The sequence below is a fragment of the Leptopilina boulardi genome, unplaced genomic scaffold, assembly GCF_019393585.1.
Source record: "Leptopilina boulardi isolate dan_hultmark-lab unplaced genomic scaffold, ZJU_Lbou_2.1 LbouV2_213, whole genome shotgun sequence".
NCBI lineage: Eukaryota > Metazoa > Arthropoda > Insecta > Hymenoptera > Figitidae > Leptopilina > Leptopilina boulardi.
Window position 1 is genome coordinate 2,606,699 of NW_026137767.1, and position 27,751 is coordinate 2,634,449.

Here is a 27,751-nt window from a genome sequence, read left to right on the forward strand (position 1 = left end):
TTTTAAGTCAATAAACATCAAACGTTATGTTAAAAAAAATATATATATATAATGTATAATAGAGTAGAGTGGGTTAAAATAACCAATTTGCTTTTATTTTCGTGTTGTACGTCTTATGAATTTGTCTTTCAAGGTGAATGATAGTTCTGACGTTCCCCACATGTGTCAGGAGTGATTCGCAAATAAACCACCACATAATATACATTAAAATAATTTGTCGGAAAATCTTTCGCAATCCTGTAGTAAACTTGTGTTTAAAAAACCTTAAAATCAACCAAAATAATCTAAAAAATAATTAATATAAAAGTAATATACAATAGTTTGGTATGGGGTCACTTTTTCCAAATAATTTTTCCCAATCTGTTTTTTCCAAAAAGAATTTTACCAATGACCATTTTTTCCAAAATTTAAAACGAAGCTGAAGTACGCAACGTTTATATAAACGATTTTTAAAGAAATAATTTTTTTAAATGAAAAATTCTATAATTTTTTGCCTAAAAAATATTTTTTTATAATTTGTTGATTAATGAAAACTACAAGAAATATTTTTTAGGCAAAAAATTATTAGTGTTGCCGCAAGACTCAAGACTTTTCGAGACAAGACGAGACTAAAGGTGACAAGACCAAGACAAGACGGACCATTTATCTTGTCTCGATTATTCAAGACGAGACGAGATCAACTGTGTCAAGATCAAGACAAGACCAAGAGTCTCGAGTATAAACTGATTACTAGAAAAATAAGTATTACGCATAACTTTGTTAAGTGTAAATGAATACTTTCATTCTCATAAATTTTAATTTATCCACAAATAAATAATTATTAATATAGAGAACACGTAATAAAATTTTTTAATTATTAAAAAACACGAACATTTAAAATAATAGAAATCTATTTGTTATAAAAATTTTAGATTTCTTTACTTTTCTTTAAATTCATTTTTGATTTTAGTAGAGACAGAAGAAGAAAACCAGGAGTTCAAACATAAAAGATATTCTATGTTGTTGTTACTTAGCCTGTTTCGGTTGTAATATTCATTATTATTAGAGGTGTGCAATAACTCGAATTTTACATGGACTCGAAATTCGAACCGAACCGAGTCCATGTTAATTCTTATGGAGAGAATCGAATTTTTGACATTTGCACAACTCTAATTATTATATTATTCGTATAGCAATATATAGTAGCATAATCGATTTTTTATTTGTAATTGAAATTTTTCTGCTATATAACATATCAAAATTTATGGAACATATGAATAAGTGTTTTTATTTACAATATACAGACAAAATATTAAGTCAGTTATCTGAGGTTTAATACATCATATCACGAGTCTTTTGAACTATGTTTAACCTAAAAGTTCTGCTACTTCTGGTTTTCTTACTGAAAATTATTCTCTAAGGTTTAAATAATAAGAAAAAAGTTTTTAAAAAAATATTTTTTTAAAAAAAGTTTCCAAACTTGTTCTAAGGTTTAAATAAGAAAAAAGTTAAAAAAAATTTTTTTTAAAAAAACTTTTTTTATTATTTAAGCCTTAGAGAATACCTTTCAACAAGAAAACCAGAAGTAACAAAATCTTTGAGTTGAACATAGTTCAAACGACCCGTGATATAAAAACAAATCAATAATTTTTATTTTTTGAAAAATATCGAGACCATTCAAGACGAGACGAGACTCTATGTATCAAGACGAGACTTTTTCGAGACAAGACTCATTGTTCGTCTCGACTTTACAAGACGAGACGAGATTGATCAGAATCTCGTCTTGTCTCGTCTTGCGGCAACACTAAAAATTATAGAATTTTTCATTTTAAAAAATTATTTCTTTAAAAATCGTTTATATAAACGTTGCGTACTTCAACTTCGTAATTTAAAATTTCCAAAATCAATTTTTTACAATGTTTATTTGTTATCTGAAAATTTCGAACAAAACACATTCCACTGACAGGAACAACTTCATATTGCCTTCTTTTAAAAAATAAAATTGCAGCTATCAGACAGCAGTAAAAAATTATTCGGTGTAAAGTTCTACATTCTTGTAAACAATTATGGCAGAAATAATTCTATAAAATCTCACATCAATGGCTTCTTATATAATAAACACTCAAATCAGTCTGGTAAGAATTATTAGACATGTAATAAAAAAGAAAGCCGATACAAAAAAAATGCTTAGACAATTGCAACTAGGACAGAAAATTAAAAGAGGAATTGATGCGAAGAAATTGTAAGCTCATAAACAAATTGTTAATACTATTGCGACATATCACGACCATGTCCAAAATGGAGATGTTTTAACGTACTTAAGAAGTGTCAGTTATAACATCCGATTCTAAATTTCACACTTTATTTTTGAAATATTTTTTATTGAAAAAAAAATTGGTGTCTAAAATAAAGTGTATAATGAAATACAATTGATATTGATATTAAAGAAAATTTTCTGGATATACAACAAATAATGCTAGAAATTAAAATAAGGCAATCCTTCCTAACCTCAAAATATTCCGGCAACAAACATATCTATATTAATAAAATCAGACTTTTGTCTGTACATTGCTCCAAATTAATTTTTTCTTGCATAGTTTATCATTTTAAGTAGTAAAGATAACAAATATGCCATAAATAAAAATTCTGTCTGTCTGTCTGTCTGTCTATCTGTCTGTCTGTCGTCAATATTTTGTACCGGCACAACTTTAAAACGGCTCAACCGATTAAGGTAAAACTTGGCAGCGTATTCAGTCTTAACGTAACTTAAAATCTTAGCCATATTTGATTAAAAAATATTAACATGAACGAAAGTTATGACATTTTTTCAAAAAATTTAAAAAAATCAAAAAAATGCAATTTTTTTATTTTTTGACAGATTGATTTGAAACTATTTGTACCTAATTTTTTCACATAAATACAATCAATTTTTTTATTAAATTAAGTAAATAGTCTGAATTTAAAAGTCTAAATCAAATTTTTAAATTTCCAATTTTTTTAATAACATTGTAATATAAGAATTCGTTATGTTCAACTTTTTATAAGTAAAACAATAATGTTTTTAGTCTGTTGGGTATTAAACGCAATCTTAGCTGCACACCAATGAAAAATATTAATTTAAACAAAAATATGACACTTTCAAAAAATTTAACATTTTTTATTTTTTGATAATTCTTTACTAAACGTTCTTTATTTAAAATTTTGTGACCAATTAAGTATGCTTTTAACAAGAAATTTTAAGAATTTTATCAGAATTTTAAAATTAATAATTGCAAATCTGAATATGAAATCAGATATTGTAAAAATAAAAAATCGAAAATTACTTTTTTACTCTTTGAAATTAGATCCAATTGGATGTAATTATAAATTTCAAAATTTATTAAATCTAAATATTATAACCGTCGAAGACGGGTGCGACAGCTAGTTTATATATATAGCCACTTAATATATCAAAAGGCCAGTTAATAATAATAAGAAGAATGTGTCAGGAGAAAATAGCAAACGCTATGACTGTTTCATTTTTCGTAGTGCAACATGTATTAAAAAGAAAAAACGATACTGGTAAATATGTAGACGCAGAAAATGAAAAAATTGTTCAAAGGTTACAACACATCGTAAAGAACATCTTCTGATAATTAAATCTCTTAAAGTCTTCCATTTGACGCTAAATTTAATAAACTTTTAAATGGTCCATATTTGATAACTTTACTTGCAATTTTTCATGAAATATTTGTATTTGAAGTGAAGCAAGCATTTTTAAATAAGCCAACAAAATGTACTTATCTTTTTGACTCTAGTCTATAGAAATAAAAAGGGCAGGTGAATTTTTCTTATCAATTTAAATATTGTAAATACGATGATATTTTGTTTATTTGGTGATATCTTAAATGTTTCGGGAGTTATTGTGTTTTTATCTTAAAATCTATTGTTGGGGCGAAATAATCAATGTGATTCTAAGGCGAGACAAACATTTTTTTCGCGTTTTAAGAGTTTCTTTTTTCAGATTATTTTTAAATCTTTTAAAGTATTTTTCTGAATGTATATTTTTTGATTAATCAATTTATTATTATCGATGTGCATTATATTAATAATATCAAAAAGAAAGAAATTTTTTTAACAAAAATGGATTTCTCAAAATAATAAGAGTTCTACTTAGTCTGAATTAGTACCCTGGCGGATTCGATTTGCGTAATGTCTACTTAACTAAGCGGACTTTAGGTAGACATTAGGTAGACATGTAAAAAAACGTATAAAAAAGCTATTAATCGACTTATTATGATAAAAAAAAGTTGATAAAAGGGTAAATGAATGTTTATAGAGTAAATTCGTACAAAATTTGTAATTAATAAAGCAATAAATAATTAATAATGAATGGAAATGTGCGCGAGGTACCTGATCAGTTCAGCTCTACAATTATTTTCGTGCTATTTTCATGAAAAGAATATAAATTAACTGCAAAAACAATTGATATTTATAAAAAAGTGTAAAATTGATTTAATTTTATTGTTTGCAATACGAATTATTAAATAATAATTAAGTTTTTATCAAATGTGAATAGTGTTGTGAAAACCTGTGAAAACTAATGAGTTACTACATTACCGATCGCATATGATAATAAAAAGTTCTCGATGAGTGTAACAAAAAAGCTGCAATCATGTCCGTAATTTTGGACGAGAAACAATTATGAAATCAATAATTATTTGTATAACTTTATTCTGCATTTTAAAATTCACTTTTTATTTTCTTTCAAAGCAAAAGTAGTGTTGCCGCAAGACTCAAGACTTTTCGAGACAAGACGAGACTAAAGGTGACAAGACCAAGACAAGACGGACCATTTATCTTGTCTCGATTATTCAAGACGAGACGAGATCAACTGTGTCAAGATCAAGACAAGACCAAGAGTCTCGAGTATAAACTGATTACTAGAAAAATAAGTATTACGCATAACTTTGTTAAGTGTAAATGAATACTTTCATTCTCATAAATTTTAATTTATCCACAAATAAATAATTATTAATATAGAGAACACGTAATAAAATTTTTTAATTATTAAAAAACACGAACATTTAAAATAATAGAAATCTATTTGTTATAAAAATTTTAGATTTCTTTACTTTTCTTTAAATTCATTTTTGATTTTAGTAGAGACAGAAGAAGAAAACCAGGAGTTCAAACATAAAAGATATTCTATGTTGTTGTTACTTAGCCTGTTTCGGTTGTAATATTCATTATTATTAGAGGTGTGCAATAACTCGAATTTTACATGGACTCGAAATTCGAACCGAACCGAGTCCATGTTAATTCTTATGGAGAGAATCGAATTTTTGACATTTGCACAACTCTAATTATTATATTATTCGTATAGCAATATATAGTAGCATAATCGATTTTTTATTTGTAATTGAAATTTTTCTGCTATATAACATATCAAAATTTATGGAACATATGAATAAGTGTTTTTATTTACAATATACAGACAAAATATTAAGTCAGTTATCTGAGGTTTAATACATCATATCACGAGTCTTTTGAACTATGTTTAACCTAAAAGTTCTGCTACTTCTGGTTTTCTTACTGAAAATTATTCTCTAAGGTTTAAATAATAAGAAAAAAGTTTTTAAAAAAATATTTTTTTAAAAAAAGTTTCCAAACTTGTTCTAAGGTTTAAATAAGAAAAAAGTTAAAAAAAATTTTTTTTAAAAAAACTTTTTTTATTATTTAAGCCTTAGAGAATACCTTTCAACAAGAAAACCAGAAGTAACAAAATCTTTGAGTTGAACATAGTTCAAACGACCCGTGATATAAAAACAAATCAATAATTTTTATTTTTTGAAAAATATCGAGACCATTCAAGACGAGACGAGACTCTATGTATCAAGACGAGACTTTTTCGAGACAAGACTCATTGTTCGTCTCGACTTTACAAGACGAGACGAGATTGATCAGAATCTCGTCTTGTCTCGTCTTGCGGCAACACTAAGCAAAAGCTTGGAAGAAAACATGCTCGCACTGTATTGTAAAAACTGGTGGCGCCATCTCTCATATGCGATCGGTAATGTAGTAACTCATTAGTTTTCACAGGTTTTCACAACACTATTCACATTAGGTCTGTGAACTTGCGACCGACACTTTGAAATTTTTAAAATTTTTTTATAGCATTCAATTGTCCACGAAAAGTCCACCTTTGTCCAACAAAATATTTTAATTGTCCACCTTTTGTTTAAATAAAAAATGGAAAAAATAATTTTTTCAAGTCGAAAGTTCAAAAATTAGTAATTAACATTCACTAGAGCACTCATCGGTTATTTAGCGTTAATAGACGTTTGTCCAACAGAAAATTTCTTTTCTAAATAAAAAAAAAAAAAAAAAAAAAAAGTTTATTTTGGGTAAAAATACTGAAATATGGCAAATTCCAATTTTACCGTTTCCACTACATTTATTGTTTGTCCACGGTAAGCTCAAATAGACAATCAAAGTTATGCCCTAAATTATCAATTCATTCATTCCTTTAGACTGCAGAGATGAATAAAACTTAAATATGATAGTATTTTACTTGTAACAAGTTTCCTAAAAAATCAAAGGTTGGACAATTAAATCCACTAGTTGGACAATTAAATTCACTAGTTGGACAATTAAAATTATGTCCTAAATCATCAATTCATTCATTCCTTTAGACTGCAGAGATGAATAAAATTTAAATTTGATAGTATTTTACTTATAAAGCGTATCCTAAAAAATCAAAGGTTGGAGAATTAAATCCACTAGTTGGACAATTAAATCTACTAATTGGACAATTAAAACTATGCACTAAATCATCAATTCATTCATTCCTTTAGACTGCAGAGATGAAGAAAAATTAAATTTGATAGTATTTCACTTATAAAGCGTATCCTCAAAATTCAAAGGTTGGACAATTAATTAATTAATTAATTCCAAAACATTAATTCATTCATTCCTTTAGACCGAAAAAAAAAATTGAAATTAATAGTTTTCCACTTGAAACGCGATTTCTTTAAATTCTAGAATTGGACAATTAAATATACTAGTTGGACAATTCTTAGTACTAGTTGGACAATTGAAATTGATGCCAAATTCATTAATGAATCCATATTTTTTGACCGTACAGAAGAAGAAAAGTTAAAATTGATAGTTTTCCACTGGAAACGCGATTTCTTTAAATTCTACGGTTGGACAATTAAATATACTAGTTGGACAATTCTTTGTACTAGTTGGACAATTGATATTGATACCAAATTCATTAATGAATCCATATTTTTTGACCGTACAGAAGAAGAAAAGTTAAAATTGATAGTTTTCCAGTGGAAACGCGATTTCTTTAAATTCTAGAATTGGACAATTAAATATACTAGTTGGACAATTCTTAGTACTAGTTGGACAATTGATATTGATACCAAATTCATTAATGAATCCATATTTTTTGACCGTACAGAAGAAGAAAAGTTAAAATTGATAGTTTTCCAGTGGAAACGCGATTTCTTTAAATTCTAGAATTGGACAATTAAATATACTAGTTGGACAATTCTTAGTACTAGTTGGACAATTGAAATGATACCAAATTCATTAATGAATCCATATTTTTTGACCGTACAGAAGAAGAAAAGTTAAAATTGATAGTTTTCCACTTGAAACGCGATTTCTTTAAATTCTAGGGTTGGACAATTCAAAATACTTGTTCGACAATTGAATCTACTAATTGGACAATTCAGTGGACGAGTTGGACAATCAAATTTGATAATTAATTTATGAATGAATCCATTTTTTAGACTGAATAGAAGAAGAAAAATTAAAAATTGATAGTTTTTCACTTGTATCCCGATAATCTTATTGTTCTAAAATGAGGACATAATTTTAATTGTCCAACTAGTGAATTTAATTGTCCAACTAGTGGATTTCATTGTCCAACCTTTGATTTTTTAGGAAACTTGTTACAAGTAAAATACTATCAAATTTAAATTTTATTCATCTCTGCAGTCTAAAGGAATGAATGAATTGATGATTTAGGACATAATTTTAATTGTCCAACTAGTGGATTTAATTGTCCAACCTTTGAATTTTAAGGAAACGTCTTACAAGTAAAATACTATCAAATTTAATTTTTCTTTATCTCTGCAATGCAAAGGAATAATTAAATTAATGATTTAGTGCATATTTTTAATTGTCCAATTAGTAGATTTAATTGTCCAACTAGTGGATTTAATTGTCCAACTAGTGGATTTAATTGTCCAACCTTTGATTTTTTAGGAAACTTGTTACAAGTAAAATACTATCAAATTTAAATTTTATTCATCTCTGCAGTCTAAAGGAATAAATGAATTGATGATTTAGGACATAATTTTAATTGTCCAACTAGTGAATTTAATTGTCCAACTAGTGAATTTAATTGTCCAACTAGTGGATTTAATTGTCCAACCTTTGATTTTTTAGGAAACTTGTTACAAGTAAAATACTATCAAATTTAAATTTTATTCATCTCTGCAGTCTAAAGGAATGAATGAATTGATGATTTAGGACATAATTTTAATTGTCCAACTAGTGAATTTAATTGTCCAACTAGTGGAATTAATTGTCCAACCTTTGAATTTTGAGGATACGCTTTATAAGTGAAATACTATCAAATTTAATTTTTCTTCATCTCTGCAGTCTAAAGGAATGAATGAATAGATGATTTAGTGCATAATTTTAATTGTCCAACTAGTAGATTGCATTGTCCAACTAGTGGATTTAATTGTCCAACCTTTGAATTTTTAGGAAACGCTTTATAAGTGAAATACTATCAAATTTAAATTTTATTCATCTCTGCAGTCTAAAGGAATGAATGAATAGATGATTTAGTGCATAATTTTAATTGTCCAACTAGTAGATTGCATTGTCCAACTAGTGGAATTAAATGTCCAGCCTTTGAATTTTGAGGATACGCTTTATAAGTGAAATACTATCAAATTTAATTTTTCTTTATCTCTGCAATGCAAAGGAATAATTAAATTAATGATTTAGTGCATATTTTTAATTGTCCAATTAGTAGATTTAATTGTCCAATTAGTAGATTTAATTGTCCAACTAGTGAATTTAATTGTCCAACTAGTGAATTTAATTGTCCAACTGGTGGATTTAATTGTCCAACCTTTGAATTTTAAGGAAACGTGTTAGAAGTAAAATACCATCAAATTTAAGTTTTATTTATATCTGCAGTCTAAAGGAATGAATGAATAGATGATTTAGTGCATAATTTTAATTGTCCAACTAGTAGATTGCATTGTCCAACTAGTGGAATTAATTGTCCAACCTTTGAATTTTGAGGATACGCTTTATAAGTGAAATACTATCAAATTTAATTTTTCTTCATCTCTGCAGTCTAAAGGAATGAATGAATTGATGATTTAGTGCATAATTTTAATTGTCCAACTAGTGATTTTAATTGTCCAACTGGTGGATTTAATTGTCCAACCTTTGAATTTTAAGGAAACGTGTTAGAAGTAAAATACCATCAAATTTAAGTTTTATTTATATCTGCAGTCTAAAGGAATGAATGAATTGATGATTTAGGACATAATTTTAATTGTCCAACTAGTAGATTGCATTGTCCAACTAGTGGATTTAATTGTCCAACCTTTGAATTTTAAGGAAACGTGTTACAAGTAAAATGCTATCAAATTTAAGTTTTATTCATATCTGCAGTCTAAAGGAATGAATGAATTGATGATTTAGGGCATAATTTTAATTGTCTAACTAGTGAATTTAATTGTCCAACTAGTGGATTTAATTGTCCAACCTTTGATTTTTTAGGAAACTTGTTACAAGTAAAATACTATCAAATTTAAATTTTATTCATCTCTGCAGTCTAAAGGAATGAATGAATTGATGATTCAGGACATAATTTTAATTGTCCAACTAGTGAATTTAATTGTCCAACTAGTGGATTTAATTGTCCAACCTTTGATTTTTTAGGAAACTTGTTACAAGTAAAATACTATCATATTTAAGTTTTATTCATCTCTGCAGTCTAAAGGAATGAATGAATTGATAATTTAGGGCATAACTTTGATTGTCTATTTGAGCTTACCGTGGACAAACAATTAATGTAGTGGAAACGGTAAAATTGGTATTTCGCCATATTTTAGTAATTTTACCCAAAATAAACTTTTTTTTTTTTTTTCTTATTTAGAAAATAAATTTTCTGTTGGACAAACGTCTATTAACGCTAAATAACCGATGAGTGCTCTAGTGAATGTTAATTACTAATTTTTGAACTTTCGACTTGAAAAAATTATTTTTTCCATTTTTTATTTAAACAAAAGGTGGACAATTAAAATATTTTGTTGGACAAAGGTGGACTTTTCGTGGACAATTGAATGCTATAAAAAAATTTTAAAAATTTCAAAGTGGCGGTCGCAAGTTCACACACCTATTCACATTTGATAAAAACTTAATTATTATTTAATAATTCGTATTGCAAACACTCAAATTAAATCAATTTTACACTTTTTTATAAATATCAATTGTTTTTGCAGTTAATTTATATTCTTTTCATGAAAATAGCACGAAAATAATTGTACAGCTGAACTGATCAGGTACCTCGCGCACATTTCCATTCATTATTAATTATTTATTGCTTTATTAATTACAAATTTTGTACGAATTTACTCTATAAACATTCATTTACCCTTTTATCAACTTTTTTTTATCATGATAAGTCGATTAATAGCTTTTTTATACGTTTTTTTACATGTCTACCTAATGTCTACCTAAAGTCCGCTTAGTTAAGTAGACATTACGCAAATCGAATCCGCCAGGGTATATGAGAAGGTACAATGATTATTTATTCATCAATGTTTGGTGGTTTTATGTAGCCTATTTTTCTTCGTGTTGCCTCAGTGACAGTAGAATTGTTGTTTTTCGTTTGTTATTCATTAACTTTTGTGTTTTTTAGTTCAAAAAATAGAATTGGAGATTTTGCCCCAGTACTGGGGGCAAAATTGCAATGATCGCGTAGAATGGCTGTAACTCAATTTAGAAAAGCCAAAATATCAATTTTTTTCAAATTCTTCTTTGTTATAAGGCTTTTCATTTCGTTCTAGATTCGGAGATGAAGTTAGAAATATCACAAATTGATAATTTTACCCCACTCTACTCTAACACCTCCTTAAAAAGTTAAAAGCATGCTTCGATTAAAATTCTAAAACATTCACTAATAATTAATTAAATTAATTTTTTAATGCAATCAGGACCAGACAATCGGCGGAAATTAAAATATCCTGGAATATTTTTGAAATGTGAATATTTTAAAAATATCCCAGGATTAAAAAAATATATATCCGGTTGTTGTAAGAAGAAACAGTAAATCAGTCACTTAAATATTAAAAAAAACTTGGGTTGCTGATGTAATTTCTACCTTAAATATGCGCAAAATGTAAAAATTAATGTGCGATTAACACATTACTTTTACATTTTTAAAACAATCAATCAGGTAATTTACTTAAAATAAATGATAATATATTTTCCATCATTGTATAAATGATAGATAAAACATATTTTAAAAATTTCAATTTATTCAAATTTAAAAAATTTATATTCTGGTATTTTAATAGAAAATAGTATTTATAAATTTACGAAACACATAATATCAACAACCCAAGTTTGAATTATGAAATATTTAAATCTGACACAGCACATGAAATTTTCACGAAATTTGCGTTGTTATTTTAACATATACTGAGCTATTAAAGTATGATATTCAGGAAATGACACAAGGGATAATAAATAAATTTTAATCCACGATGAATATTTTTCACATTTTTGGAAAATAGAAGAGAAATATTGAATTTTAAATTATATTTAAAAATAATTTTAAAATAAAACTTAATTACTCAAAGAGTTCTGTCTGTTTAAATAAATAAATATAACATTTAAATATTTGAAAATATAGTTAAAAATTTATACAATATTTGATTTGATATACTATTTAAAAATATAGGAAAGAATTTAAAGATAATAAATGACTTATTAGAGAAATTATTTTAAAAAAATTAATATGAATTTTTTAAATATCCAATTCCCTGAATATCTTTACTTCAGTATCACAAAATCATTGCACAAGTTAGTTGGGATATATTTAGAGAATTTCGCGTGCTGTGTATAGAAGGAAAAGTCAGTTGGAATCTGAGAATTCATCCAAAGTTAAGCCAAGCAAATTGGTCTCATTAATGCTAAGCCGGCGCCAAACTAAAATTAACACATTTCTCGACTCTACTATATTTTCATATCAATTCGTCGCGAGTACCTCAATGAACTGTCGTTCTCTTTATTTTTCAAGGAAGCCTCAAGTGTTAATACCTCTGTACTACTGTAGACTTCTGGCTTCTCGCTTGAAATTTTGGCAATTTGTGGACCTGAGAATCTCTCATAGGCACGGGATCCTGTTAGCTCGGCCAATTTCTAAAAAATTAGAAATTATTATTAGGGTTTAAAACAAAATATTTTTTTTGAGAAATTTATTGTTTTTGGTAAATATTTATTTTTTTTTTCTAAAAAAAAATATCTTACTTCAGGGCTGCCTGCAGTTTCTTCAAATAATTTACATTCTTTGGTTGTACTAGAGTCCATCCATACAGGAGATAAAGTCGAAGAAAAAGACATCGCTAATTGTTCGTGTAGAAATTTTTCTGGATTTAAAGTTTTTAAACTATTTCTACCGCCCTTTGTCCAATAGACAGTTCCATGTTGCTGAAGGAACAATAAAATGAATTTTGAAATTAAAAAATTGCGAAATATTTCTACAAGTATTACAAGAAATACTTCAACATATTTTTTCTCTTGGCAAACGTTTTTAAATTCAAATGATTATGCTCTCTATATATGCTTCTGCCATCTGATGGCGACAGGACGAAATGAACCTGTCATTTTCAAGAAAAAAGTATTTTAATATCAATATTTATCATTTTCACGTTCAGTGTCGGTTTTATAGGGCGATAATAATTTAAGATCTCTCTTTGCCAAAGAATTACAAAGACCGTTCAAAACTCTTAATTTAATAAAATTACAAAAAAAATCATTTGGGTTATAGGGGATCGATCCCGCGTTTAACGTATCTAAATTGAAAACGCTATCAGGCATACTAATAATAGCGGCGATAATAGCGATGTATTGAAATATTTAAAATATTACCTGAGCACAGCCAGATATTGATGCCACTTTACTAAAGTCTACACCACAAACGCGGAGTTTATCCAAAATCATATCCAAAGCCTTTACCCACATGAGGGTAGGAGCTGTCGCTACGTTGGGTGTTTCTTTTTTTTGAAGTACACCTCCATAGGTTCTATTTAACACGTTTATTTATATTTTTTAAACTCTTTTAAATAAATATTAGTTACGCACGAAGTAGTATAAGGAGACATAACGCCATGCATGGAAAGCAACCCCACTTCTGTGTTCAACAGATCTAAGTTTTCTCTAATAATGCGTCCGTAGTGCCTTTCCTGAGAAAATTCGGAATTTTGTATGACAAAGTTTAAAAATATTCAATTCTAGTTAAAATTCGACAGAAGTGGAAGAAAGGTAAGTCTTTATTTACAATAATGTATGTGAGGCATTTCATATGAGAATACGGGGTCATGTCTCGGATTTTTCTCAAAATTCGGAAAATTGTAGTGATAGTGGTGCTAAATAAGTGTACAAATTTTGAATTTGAAATTTTTAATATTTTTCGAGATATTTACAGTAACAAATTAGAACAATATTTTTTTGCTTTATTTCCCTACTGAAAATTCTCATATAGGATCTTATGTAGGATCTCACATAAATTTATATATTAAAATCCACATAAAATCCTATGTGTCATGTAAGAAACTATATAGGATCTTATGAAAAATCATATAGGAAATTGAGACATGATTTGAAGTGGGATTCGATGTAAATTCTTATAAACGTATTCTTAGGTAATAAATTATGTAAATTCCTATGTGAAATCCTACAATTTTTTCTGGTCACATTTTTTCCTTCAATTTCTTATGTCAATTTCCTTCGTGTTTTCTCACTAAAAAACATACCAAAATTCATTGCTCAATCCTTAACCAGAAATATTCCTATATCAAATCATACATCAAATCTTTTTTCGATTCTTGAATAAAAAATTATTACAAATAATCTGACATGAAATCATATTGAAAATCCTCACGTGAGATCATATATATGATTGATTTGAACATAAGAAATCATATAGGATTTCATGTAGATTCTGAAATATTTATATTTAAGATTTCATATAGAATTATATAAAGGTAACAATATAGGATTTCATATAGGAATTTTCAGTTGGCAGACAACAGTTTATAAAAATTAAAAATTATTTAATTAAAAATCAAATAATATTACTGTAATTCATCTGAAAAGAAAAGAAATTGTGCTTTGCAATACACCTTCTGAGTTAGAGTCTCAGCTTTTATAGTATTCAAGACTGATCTCAACTGTGACAAAAAAATTAGCACCATCTGGCCGCGTAAGAGTGAAACTATGATGATATACATCTATATTTGAATTTCCCATATAATTTCCTATATAATTTCCGACATAATTTTTTATATAATTTCCGACTTGGTATCTTAGATGGACAATTAAAACAATGAAATCCACACATGACATCCCACATAAATTCCTATGTGATGAATTCTTACATGAAATCCAATATAGGATCCTATATAGGATTTTATATATGATCCTACATAAGATTTTACATGGATTTTTATATATATATTTCTGTATGATGAATTCTTATATGAGATCCTATATAGGAATCCATATGAGTTCATACGTAGGATCTTGTATAGGATCCTACATAAAATCCTATATAGGATCTCATGTAAGAATTCATCATACAGAAATATATATATATATATATATATGAGAGATTCTTTTTCAATCGCCCCAGCCCAAAAAGTGAAAATCGAAAAATAAGGGTTGATTTTGAAAAAAAAGGGGTGAAAATTTTTTTTTTTAAATTTTATATACATTTTTGAAAAGTACGTGAAAAATGCATTCAAATTCATTATAGATAAATTAAAATCCATTAACTTTTGTTATAGTTATACCGATTTGAAAATGACCGTGTTACCTTTAACTGCACCCTTATATTATCGGCACCGCCTACTTTAATATTCTGTTTCTCACAAAATTATTGTTGTCCCATTTTCATATTTACATAGCTCATGGGAAAAAAACTCAGCTTTCCAATGAAAATAAAAAAAAAAAAAAAAAAATACCCGAAGGGGTGAAAAACGAAAAATAAGGGTTGATTTTGAAAAAAAGGGGTCAAAAAATTTTTTTTAGCGCGCTGAAACTAGCGAGCCGCCAGCCGCCAGATATCAGACGAATCCATAGGCGTCGACACGCACATCGCGTCACGGTGGGCAACAGTTCTAAACAGAACTGTCAGACATTCGCAGAGTTTTAGAATTGATTCTTAACAAATTAAAAAACATAAATTATTAACAAATAATAATAATAAATAATAAAATCAAACAAACAATCAAATACAATTTTTTTAAAAATAGAATATCCGATGACAAGAGGATGGACCTGCTAGCTACTAAATTTAAATAATTAATTTTTCCTTAACCTCAAAGTCACTTGCAATTACCTGTGCAACAAATTTCTCATAAATAAATAATTATTTAATAATAAATAAAGACATAGGTGAATTAAAATTGAATTTTTTTCAACAAAACGAATATCTGATGGCCGGCGGCTCGACCTGCTAGCTACTAAATTTACATAATTATTTTTTTCTCAACCTCAAAGTCACTTACAATTACCTGTGCAACAAATTTCTAATAAATAAACAATTATTTAATAATAAATATAAACCTAGGCGAATGAAAATTGAATTTTTTTTAAAAAACGACTATCTGATGGCCGGCGGCTTGACCTGCTAGCTACTAAATTTAAATAATTAATTTATTTCTAATCTCAAAGTTATATTTATTTTTAAATAATTATTTATTTATTAGAAATTTGTTGCAAAAATAATTGCAAGTGACTTTGAGGTTGAAAATAATTAATTATTTAAATTTAATAGCCAGCAGGTTGAGAAAAAAATAATTATTTAAATTTAGTAGCTAGCAGGTCGAGCCGCCGGCCATCAGATAGTCGTTTTTTAAAAAAAATTCAATTTTAATTCACCTATGTTTTTATTTATTATTAAATAATTGTTTATTTATTAGAAATTTGTTGCACAGGTAATTGTAAGTGACTTTGAGGTTGAGAAAAAAATAATTATGTAAATTTAGTAGCTAGCAGGTCGAGCCGCCGGCCATCAGATAGTCGTTTTTTAAAAAAAATTCAATTTTAATTCACCTATGTCTTTATTTATTATTAAATAATTATTTATTTATGAGAAATTTGTTGCACAGGTAATTGCAAGTGACTTTGAGGTTAAGGAAAAATTAATTATTTAAATTTAGTAGCTAGCAGGTCCATCCTCCTGTCATCGGATATTCTATTTTTAAAAAATTGTATTTGATTGTTTGTTTGATTTTATTATTTATTATTATTATTTGTTAATAATTTATGTTTTTTAATTTGTTAAGAATCAATTCTAAAACTCTGCGAATGTCTGACAGTTCTGTTTAGAACTGTTGCCCACCGTGACGCGATGTGCGTGTCGACGCCTATAGATTCGTCTGATATCTAGCGACTGGCGGCTCGCTAGTTTCAGCGCGCTTGTTTTTTTAAATTTCGTATACATTTTTGAAAAGTACGTGAAAAATGCATTAAAATTCATTATAGATAAATTAAAATCCATTAACTTTTGTCATAGTTATACGGATTTCAAAATGACAATGTTACCCTTAACGTCAAAACTTCAACCCCCTCTACTTTCTACAAATATTTTTTTAATGAGTTTATATTTTAAGGATTTATTACTATCATATAGGACAACAATTTACCAAAGTATGAAGCCAATCCCAGAACATTGACTTTTTGGGCTGGGGCGATTGAAAAAGAATCTCTCATATATAAAAATCCATGTAAAATCTTATGTAGGATAGTATACAAAATCCTCTATAGGATCCTATATAGGATCTCATGTAAGAATTCATCATACAGAAATATATTATAAAAATCCATGTAAAATTTTATGTAGTATCATATATAAAATCCTTTATAGGATCCTATATAGGATTTCATGTAAGAATTCAGCACATAGGAATTTATGTGGGATGTCATGTGTGGATTTCATTGTTTTAATTGTCCATCTAAGATACCAAGTCGGAAATTATATGAGAAATTATGTCGGAAATTATACAGGAAATTATATGGGAAATTCAAATATAGATATTATCATCATAGTTCCACTTTTACGCCGCCAGATGGTGATAATATGTTTTCTCACAGTTGAGATCAGTCTTGAATACTATAAAAGCTGAAACTCTAACTCAGAAGGTGTATTGCAAAGCACAATTTCTTTTCTTTTCAGATGAATTACAGTAATATTATTTGATTTTTAATTTTTATAAACTGCCGTCTGCCAACTGAAAATTCCTATATGAAATCATATATTGTTTCCTTTATATAATTCTATGTGAAATCTTAGATATAGATATTTCAGAATCTACATGAAATCCTATATCATTTCTTACGTTCAAATCAATCATATATATGATCCCACGTGAGGATTTTTAATATGATTTCATATCAGATTTTTTGTAATAATTTTTTATTCAAGAATCGAAAAAAGATTTGATGTTTGATTTGATATAGGAAAATTTCTGGTTAAAGATTGAGCAATGAATTTTGGTATGTTTTTTAATGAGAAAACATGAAGGAAATTGACATAAGAAATTGAAGGAAAAAATGTGACCAGAAAAAATTGTAGGATTTCTCATAGGAATTTACATAATTTATTACCTAAGAATACGTTTATTAGAATTTACATCGAATCCTACTTCAAATCATGTCTCAATTTCCTATATGATTTTTCATAGGATCCTATATAGTTTCTTACATGACACATAGTTCTCCCTCATTTTAAATATTGTTTAAGTCATAATAAATCGATGGTTAAATTTTTGAGATGACATTATTTTTTGTTTTCGAGATATTAATTAATTAACTAACAAAAGTTAATAAAAAATTAAATATTCTACCAACAATTAAAATTAGAATAATTTTAAAAATACCATTCCAATGATTAGGGTAAGTGCGGGGGAGTTGGCCATGCGGGAGATATGGCCAATTCAAATATTTTATATAATTTGCTGCTAGGTATCGCTTATTAAAGATTAGTTCGCTTTGTTTTGTGGCAAAACACAATTAAAAGAAAAAACTTCACGAAAAATATTGAAAAAGTATGTAAAAATCTGATTTGTTATTTTGACTAGTTCGGAAAAAAGTGATGAGTTTACGTTTCTCACTGGTGTTTTGTTATTTTATAGAATATTTTTGAATTTCATGTTTTTTTGTAAAGTACATGACCCAAGCTTTGTCATAACTTTAATTTTATTCAAAAATTTTATTTATTTATTTATATTTTAGTTGTGTCAATTTGTCTCCTGACATTAGGAGAGATGGCCATACTGATTAAGTTATTGGCACCCTTGAGATTCGTGTGTTCGCTAAAAAAAACTTTAATTCTGTGGCAAATGACATTTTTTATGACATATATTACAACAAGACACTCCAACAAAGATTTAAATTTAAATATGATCAAATAAAATATGTAATCACTATTGTGTAATTAAATCTTAAAATCGTTTATAAACAATCATAACACAGGTCTACAAAATAAGACTTTTTATATATATAGCGGAGTGGTTTCCAATGTATTTTTATGTGCTGAACCTGATTCCGGGTTCCAAAATTGCGTATCACAGCAGGATTTTGAATAAAGTGGAGGTAAAGTCTCCAAAAACAGTGTTTTTGAGGGTTTTCATTATTTTTTTATTCCTTAACCAGACGTGCTAGACACATATGCTTAAATTAAAGCTTAGATCGTACACTTTAAGACTCATTTACGCAGGATTAAAAAAAAATTTGAAATTTTGAAAAAAATGGGGGACAGACAAACAGAGAGCGCTTATTGAAGACTGGATTCAGTGCAATGATTGTCACCTTTGGCTTCATGAAAATTGCACTGAATTTATTGATAAATGTTCGAAATGTGGTCAGGAGAAGAAAAGAAGACATTGATGAGGATATTAGAAATAAAACGAGAAATATAAAGATAAGAGAACTTTATTATATAATTTATGTGCCGGCAACTTTTAGTGTAGCAGCTCGAATGGTGGGCAAAGACTGACTATATTGAGTATAATAAGGAGAAGTACAAGGAGTACAGGCTCGTATAACAAGTCTTAAGAAGTTTGTAGCTTGCTGAAACCCCAACACTTCCCCTCAAGCGTAAACAACACAATAATTTACAACAATCTTAGTCCAAACTTCACTAAACAATTTTGATATTTAGATCCGGGTAATGCTTTCGTCAAAACATCTGCCATCAACTCAGCTGATTCCATATATTTTATATTGATCATTCCTCGTTGAATCGCATCTCTGATGAAATGGTGTCTAATATCTATATGTTTGGTTCATGAGTGATGAATAGGATTTTTTGCTAGTCTTTGAGCTCCTTGATTGTCGTTATAAAGGTCGACAATTTTCTGATTCCAAAATCCAATTTCTTTAAGAAATCTGGTTAGATAAATTGCCTCTTTTGTTGATTCAGTGAGTCCCATGTACTCGGCTTCAGTTGTAGAAAGTGCCGCAGTTTGCTGCTTCTTTGTCTCCCAAGTTACAGCTCCATTGCCAAGAGTAAATACATAGCCAGTGTAGGATCTTCTATCTTGATTACAACTGGCCCAATCCGAGTCAACAAAGCCTTTCAATTTATTTGAGCCTTTTTTATAAGTAAGCCCTAAATTAGTTGATCCACGTAAATAGCGTAGAATCCTTTTTGCTCCAATCCAATGTCGTTTATCATAAGAATTATTAAATTGACTAAGATAATTAACTGAAAAAATGATGTCGGGTCGTGTACCAACAGCTAGGTACATTAAACTTCCTATCAATTCTCTAAAAGGGTAATGATCAGAATCTTCTGGTAGATCATCTTCTTCTGAAAATTTTGTGTTTGGATCCATAGGCGTAGAAATAGGTTTTGAATCCTCCATCTTGAACTTCTTGAGAATTGCTTCGATATATCCGCTTTGCGAAATCGTTAATAAATCATTTTGTTGATTAAATTCCATGCCAAGACAATATTAGATTCTTCCAAGGTCAACCATTTCAAAACGTGACTTTAAATTTTGTTTAAAATGATTAATACATTCTAGATCGTTAGAAATTATGATAAGATCATCAACATATACTGCAACAATTAATGATCGTCCTTGATCATTACTGACATATACACAAATATCGGAATTTAATGGTTTTAATCCGAAAGCTTTCAATTCTGCAGTCAATCGTTTATGCCATTGATATCCAGCCTACTTCAAGCCGTATAAAGATTTTTTCATTAAACATACTTTATTTCCTTCTTCGAATTGTTTTAACATATATGATGCTGAGTTATCTTCCAAATTTTCCTTTTTTGTAAATTTTCTTTCATTGCAATCGCAGGTAACAATTCTTGAAATAATTCAGGAATCTCCATAAAAACTTCTTCTTCAAGGTGACCATTTAGGAAAGCAGTAGTTATATCGACTTGATGAATGATCATATTATTCTCAACAGCTAAAGCCATCAACAATCTGACTGAACTAAGACGTACTACTGGTGCAAAGGTCTCATTGAAATCGAGACCAGGACGTTGTGTGTATCCTTTTGCAACTACTCGAGCTTTCCGTTTTTCTAATTCTCCATCAGCATTATACTTGTTTCTTAAAACAAGTCTGGAACCAATGATGTTTCGATTTGCAGGTCGATCTGTTAAGATCCAAGTTTTATTTTTTATGAGTGCATCGAATTCACTTTTAATTGCAATTTTCCATTCTTCTGCTTCGTCCCCTGTGAGGGCTTCTTTCAAGGACACTTCGTCTATATTCGCACATGGAAAATGATCATCACTTATAGCCAACTTACTGAAGTTGTAAATCTTCTTAGGTCTTCCCCTTATTCCAGTTTTGACAAGTCGAGGTCGTCCAGGTAATCTTTGACGTTCTTCATTATTTTCAGGTTCAAATCCAAGAAAATCTTCATCTTCTTCATCTTCATGATCAACAGAATGATCATTTATATTAGTATCTGGTAACACTTTTGATTGTGTTTGTGATTCTTCAATGTCCTTCCATTCTAAATTTTTATTTTCCTGTTTCGGGTCATCCTGATGATCCTTCGCAGAATCTTCATTTCCAATTTCTTTTTCCAAAGGTGACTTCGGTAGAAAATCATTGAGGAAAACTGCATCTCTAGTGATGTATACCTTTTTTAGTTCCGTTAACCAAACTCGATAACCTTTGCTTTCTTCTGAATATCCTAGGAACACACATTCATATGTTTTCTTATTGAGCTTATCATTTCCTGGTGTTTTATTCAAACAATGTCCTCTTCTTCCAAAAATCTGAAGATAAGATAAATTAGGCAATTTCTTTTTCCAAAGTTTATATGGAATTTGCCCTATTGAAAAAAAACACGTATAATTGTACGTATAATAATACGTATTATTATACGTATAATTATAATTCTATTAAAAATAGAATAATAGAATAGAATAATTAGTAGCAAAATTGCGCTGGAAATTTTTAGAAATTTTAAAATGCAAATTAAATTTCACGAAAAAAAATATCGTCGAATGTCAATTCAAGCAGTCACCCATCCAAGTACTAACCGCGTCCAACGTTGCTTAACTTCCGTGATCTGATGAGAACTTGTTCTTTCGCCTTGGTGTTTCCGCTGTCTTGTCTTGATTAATAACTTTGTCGTATAAGTATTGTATCGCACCTCACTTTTAGTGATACTTATACGACAAAGTTATTAATCAAGACAAGACAGCGGAAACACCAAGGCGAAGGAACAAGTTCTCATCAGATCACGGAAGTTAAGCAACGTTGGACGCGGTTAGTACTTGGATGGGTGACTGCTTGAATTGACATTAGACGATATTTTTTTTCGTGAAATTTAATTTGCATTTTAAAATTTCTAAAAATTTTCAGCGCAATTTTGCTACTAATTATTCTATTATTATTCTATTCTATTATTCTATTTTTAATAGAATTATAATTATACGTATAATAATACGTATAATTATACATATTATTATACGTATAATTAATTATACGTATTATTATACGTATAATTAATTATACGTATTATTATACGTATAATTCTTGTTTCAAATTCGTATGTCTTATTATACGTATAATTATACGTATAATAATACGTATAATTATACGTATAATAATACGTATAATTATACGTATAATTATACGTATAATAATACGTATAATTATACGTATAATAATACGTATTATTATACGTACAATTATACGTGTTTTTTTTCAATAGGGTGACCTTTGATACTCCTTGAAGGGCATCTGTTTCTAATGTAGTTGGCTGTTGCCACAGCCTCCGCCCAAAAAGGTTTTGAAAGATTTGCTTCGAGAATTAAACATCTTGACATCTCTATTAGCGTACGGTTTTTACGCTCCGCCACGCCGTTTTGCTGAGGTGTATGGGGAATGGTAAGTCTTCTTAAAATTCTGTGTTCCTTTAAATATTTATTAAATTCATTATTTATATATTCTTTACCGTTATCTGTTTGCAGAACTTTTATCCTTCGTCCTGTTTGATTTTCTACTATATTTCGGTAATCCTTAATAGCTTGCAATGCTTCATCTTTTGATTTTAAAAACTTCACTGTACACATTTTTGAAAAGTCTTCGACAAAAGTCATTAAATACTTCGAACCACCTATCGATGTTGTCCGCATAGGACCACACAGGTCTGAATGCACTATATCTAGGAGTTCTGTTTTACGCGAGGAAAACTTTGGAAAAGGTTTTTGTGAAAATTTACCATTGATACACGTTTCACAATTTAGTATTTCTTCCCCTTCACAAAAATCAATTTTTAATTCCTTTAAAAGAGTTTTTAAGTCTTTATAATTTAAATGACCGAGTCTTTTATGCCAAATTTCTAAACTTGAGTTTACATTCACTTCGGATAACAATTGTGCACTGTTTTTATTTTCCAGTATATAATAGAGTCCTTCACTTCGTTGAGCTAGTAATTTTTCTTTACCATTTTGATCGCGAATCACTGCCTCACCTTTTTTAAAAATCACTTCGTATCCTTTGTCAGCCATTTTACCAACAGAAATTAAATTGGTTCTTAAGTCAGGAACAAGCAACGTGTTTTCCAAATTTAATTCTTTTTCACACTCACCATCACTTATTGCCACTTTTACTTTTCCTTTGGATAACACATTTGTAGTGGCACAATTTGCCAAACTTAACTTCACATTGTCACATTGTTCACTGTCAATGAATTTACTTCGATCACTACACATGTGAGAACTAGAACCACTATCGAGGCACCACTTATTGTTCGAGCATGAATTATTATCAGTCTTCAAGGCTGTTTCTCCTTTTTCAGTAATCAAAAAATCCAGTTCTTCTACGTTACTGGTTTTCTCTGAGGTAGGAAGTCTCTTCTTCGCTCCCTTTACACTACAATCCGCTATCTTATGTCCCACCTTTCCGCATCGATGGCAAGCAAAGGGGAAATATTTCTTATCTTTTGATTCATTATTCTCCTCCTTCCCCTTCTTTTTAAATTTCTGGGATGGATAGCTACTACGTTTGACAAATATGGCGTTCGCGTTTCCCTCGTTGTCCTTTGATTTTCTGGCATCGCTTTCTTCGATAATTTTAATTTTTAGAGCTTCTGGTGTTGGAAGATTGTCACGAGTTCCTATTGCACACCTAAAATTTTCATAACTTTCTGGCAAACTATATAGTAACATGATAGTTAGTAGATCTTCGTTAATGATGATTTCCATTTCATGAAGCTTATCGACAGCGTCCAGAAATTCACGAATATGTTACCGAACGTCATCTCCTTCGGCCATCTTGTGTAAAGTTAATGTCTTTAAAAGAGTTGCCTTCCTGGCAGGACCTTTCGACTGATATATCGCATGTAATGTTCCCAAATATCATGAGAGGTTTGACAATGCTTAATTTGTTTCAGCTCTAAAGGATGAATCGCTAAAATGAGATCAGAATGAGCTTTTCTGTCGGCCGTGTCCCAGGCCAATGCCGCTGCGGCACCTTCGTTTCCTTCCACTTCTGTAGGTCTTGTAATTTCTCCACTTACATATTCCCAGGCGTCATTTTTAACTAAGAGAGCTTTTATTTGGAGCTTCCAAGTATCAAAGTTTTCATTGCCCAAGACTTCTATTCGCATCGAATGTGAAGGATTCATAATGAAAACTAATTTCACAAAAAAGGCACGCTTTCCTTTTATTGAACACGTTGGCGCACGTGGCCACTGAACAGTTAAACAAAAAATTAATTAAACTTAACAGCACTTAAAATTGTCACTGTTTATTTCACTGCGGCGTTCTGGGCCCATAACCTGATGAGGATATTAGAAATAAAAGGAGAAATATAAGAAATAAGAGAACTTTATTATATAATTTATGTGCCGGCAACTTTTAGTGTAGCAGCTCGAATGGTGAGCAAAGACTGACTATATTGAGTATAATAAGGAGAAGTACAAGAAGTACAGGCTCGTATAACGAGTCTTAAGAAGTTTGTAGTTTGCTGAAACCCCAACAGACATTAATCACTTTAAATTAAGAATTCTGATAAAGCGAAAAGCCAAAGAATTATTTTAAAGTACCTTCTGTAGGTCTTGTAATTTCTCCATTACTTACATATTCCCAGGCGTCGTTTCCCTACCGAAAGAGTGGTACTGGATTGGTACTGGGAAATTGGAACTGAGGGCTCAGTACCAACTCAGTACTAATTTGGTGCATTTTGGTACTGAAATGGAACTGGGAAATTTACCTGCGAAAAGGGTCGAGTTACCGTTAATACCCTCATAAAAGTGAAAAGCGACTAGCTTTTTCAATATGTTTAAACTAAAACTTTATATTTATTTCAATATTATATTTGTTTTTCATGGATTTATATTATTTTCATACATTATTATGCATATGATATTTCCTTTGTCAGCTAAATTCAAAAATGATGTCCATTTTTTTATCAAACTTAAGGTATACGAGATAAATTATAACTTTTTTAAATGTAATTATTTTATGATAAATTTTAGATATTCATAATCTGGAAATATTAACGAATCTGAATATATATTTTTTAAAGTTGAGTTATTAAAATTACAAATTTTTTAAGCAATAAAACTCGGGTTAAAATTTTAATCCTTCAACAAAGGACCTAGGGGTCTATTGTTCAAGGAGGGATTGCAATATAATTTCCAAACTTAACAGAAATTTTCTACAAACTATTATGTTTTTTTTTGCTGTTTTACACGTATTTCGCGAGAGACGGTTTGTTGATCTTATATACCTTTAAAACTATTGTTAAAGTACTTTAAAAATGTCTTCTTATGGGTTATCAGGTAGTGGTACTGAAGTGGAACTCAAGCCAAGTCCAATTCAGTACCATTCCAGTACCACTCTTTCGGTAGGGTTTTAACTAAGAGAGCTTTTACTTGGAGCTTCCAAGTATCAAAGTTTTCTTTGCCCAAGACTTCTATTCGCATCGAATGTGAAGGATTCATGATGAAAACTTTCACAAAAAAAGGCACGCTTTCCTTTTATTGAACACGTGGGCGCACGTGGCCACTGAACAGTTGAACAAAAAATTAATTAAACTTAACAGCACTTAAAATTGTCACTGTTTATTTCACTGCGGCGTTCTGGGCGCATAACCTGATGAGAATATTAGAAATAAAAGGAGAAATATAAGAAATAAGAGAACTTTATTATATAATTTATGTGCCGGCAACTTTTAGTGTAGCAGCTCGAATGGTGAGCAAAGACTGACTATATTGAGTATAATAAGGAGAAGTACAAGGAGTACAGGCTCGTATAACGAGTCTTAAGAAGTTTGTAGCTTGCTGAAACTCCAACACTTCCCCTCAAGCGTAAACAACACAACAATTTACAACAATCTTAGTCCAAACTTCACTAAAGAATTTTGATATTTAGATCCGGGTAATGCTTTCGTCAAAACATCTGCCATCAACTCAGCTGATTCCATATATTTTATATTGATCATTCCTCGTTGAATCGCATCTCTGATGAAATGTTGTCTAATATCTATATGTTTGGTTCTTGAGTGATGAATAGGATTTTTTGCTAGTCTTTGAGCTCCTTGATTGTCGTTATAAAGGTCGACAATTTTCTGATTCCAAAATCCAATTTCTTTAAGAAATCTGGTTAGATAAATTGCCTCTTTTGTTGATTCAGTGAGTCCCATGTACTCGGCTTCAGTTGTAGAAAGTGCCGCAGTTTGCTGCTTCTTTGTCTCCCAAGTTACAGCTCCATTGCCAAGAGTAAATACATAGCCAGTGTAGGATCTTCTATCTTGATTACAACTGGCCCAATCCGAGTCAACAAAGCCTTTCAATTTATTTGAGCCTTTTTTATAAGTAAGCGAGAAATATAAGAAATAAGAGAACTTTATTATATAATTTATGTGCCGGCAACTTTTAGTGTAGCAGCTCGAATGGTGAGCAAAGACTGACTATATTAAGTATAATAAGGAGAAGTACAAGGAGTACAGGCTCGTATAACGAGTCTTAAGAAGTTTGTAGTTTGCTGAAACCCCAACAGACATTAATCACTTTAAATTAAGAATTCTGATAAAGCGAAAAGCCAAAGAATTATTTTAAAGTACTGCACATCTCTCCCGTACGCCTATGGCCATCTTCCCCGTACATACCGGGAGAGATGGCCAAACGTGTTTTTTAAAAAATATTAATTTTAAGATTTTTACATTTAAAAAATTTATCATTTCTATTATTATTTGTAAGTTAAATGTTCAATGTTTAATTAGCAACACACTAATTTAAAAGTATCAAATTGATACCAAAAATATCAAATTGATATAAAAATTTGTATCAATTTGATATTTTTGGTATCAATTTGATACTTTCAAATTTGTGTGAATAAAAGTTAATACATAAATCACTTTCTTCTTATTTTTACAGGCCTTTAAAAAAACTATGGCCAACTCCTCCGGATTTACCCTACCGAAATCCGCATCCAACGAGCCCTATATGAACTATTTTGGATAAACGGGTGTTAAATTAATAATTAATAATAAAAATTATTTAAATAATTAATAACATTTGAAGAAATGAAGATAAATCGTCAATTCTTTTTTTATTTGGAAGATCATCTAATTCTGCGGCAAAAAAAGAACATTAAGGGCCAGTTTCACCAACTCAGGTTAAAAGTTAATCAGCGATTAAAGCCAATTTAACCGCTCATGATTGGTCGGTTAAGGATTTAATCGCTGATTAACTTTTAACCGGAGTTGGTGAAACTGACCCTTAGTATTACTAAGAATCGAAAATTAATTATAAAATGTTATTTAAAGAAAGACTGAAAAATACCATGCTTAGTAGGTAGGAAACCTCTGCCGAGTTGTGCCGTGGGGTTCTGAAACAACGATTTTCAATAATCATCTGTTACTAATTTGGATTGTTAAAAATGCTATTTACACTGGTTTTATCTGACGCAGAATTAGATGATCTTCCAAATAAAAAGAGAATTGACGATTTATCTTCA

General features: G+C 29.3%; 1 protein-coding gene and 1 long non-coding RNA gene across 2 annotated transcripts in view; both read right to left on the bottom strand.

The window, feature by feature from the left end:
• LOC127278945 (xylulose kinase) overlaps window positions 1–27,751 on the bottom strand; it is a 46,421-nt gene that overhangs the window by 11,642 nt on the left and 7,028 nt on the right. Inside the window, exons 3-5 of the mRNA XM_051300916.1 lie at window positions 13,162–13,315; window positions 12,541–12,720; window positions 12,331–12,432 (exon numbers count right to left, since the gene is read on the bottom strand). Coding sequence (XP_051156873.1) covers window positions 12,331–12,432; window positions 12,541–12,720; window positions 13,162–13,315 — 436 coding nt within the window. The remainder of the gene's footprint in view (window positions 1–12,330; window positions 12,433–12,540; window positions 12,721–13,161; window positions 13,316–27,751) is intronic.
• Window positions 6,988–9,610, bottom strand: LOC127278954 (uncharacterized). Its single transcript, XR_007842565.1, has 3 exons — window positions 8,735–9,610; window positions 8,390–8,572; window positions 6,988–8,044 (listed from the first exon to the last, which is right to left on the bottom strand). It is a non-coding gene; the product is annotated as an uncharacterized LOC127278954 (long non-coding RNA).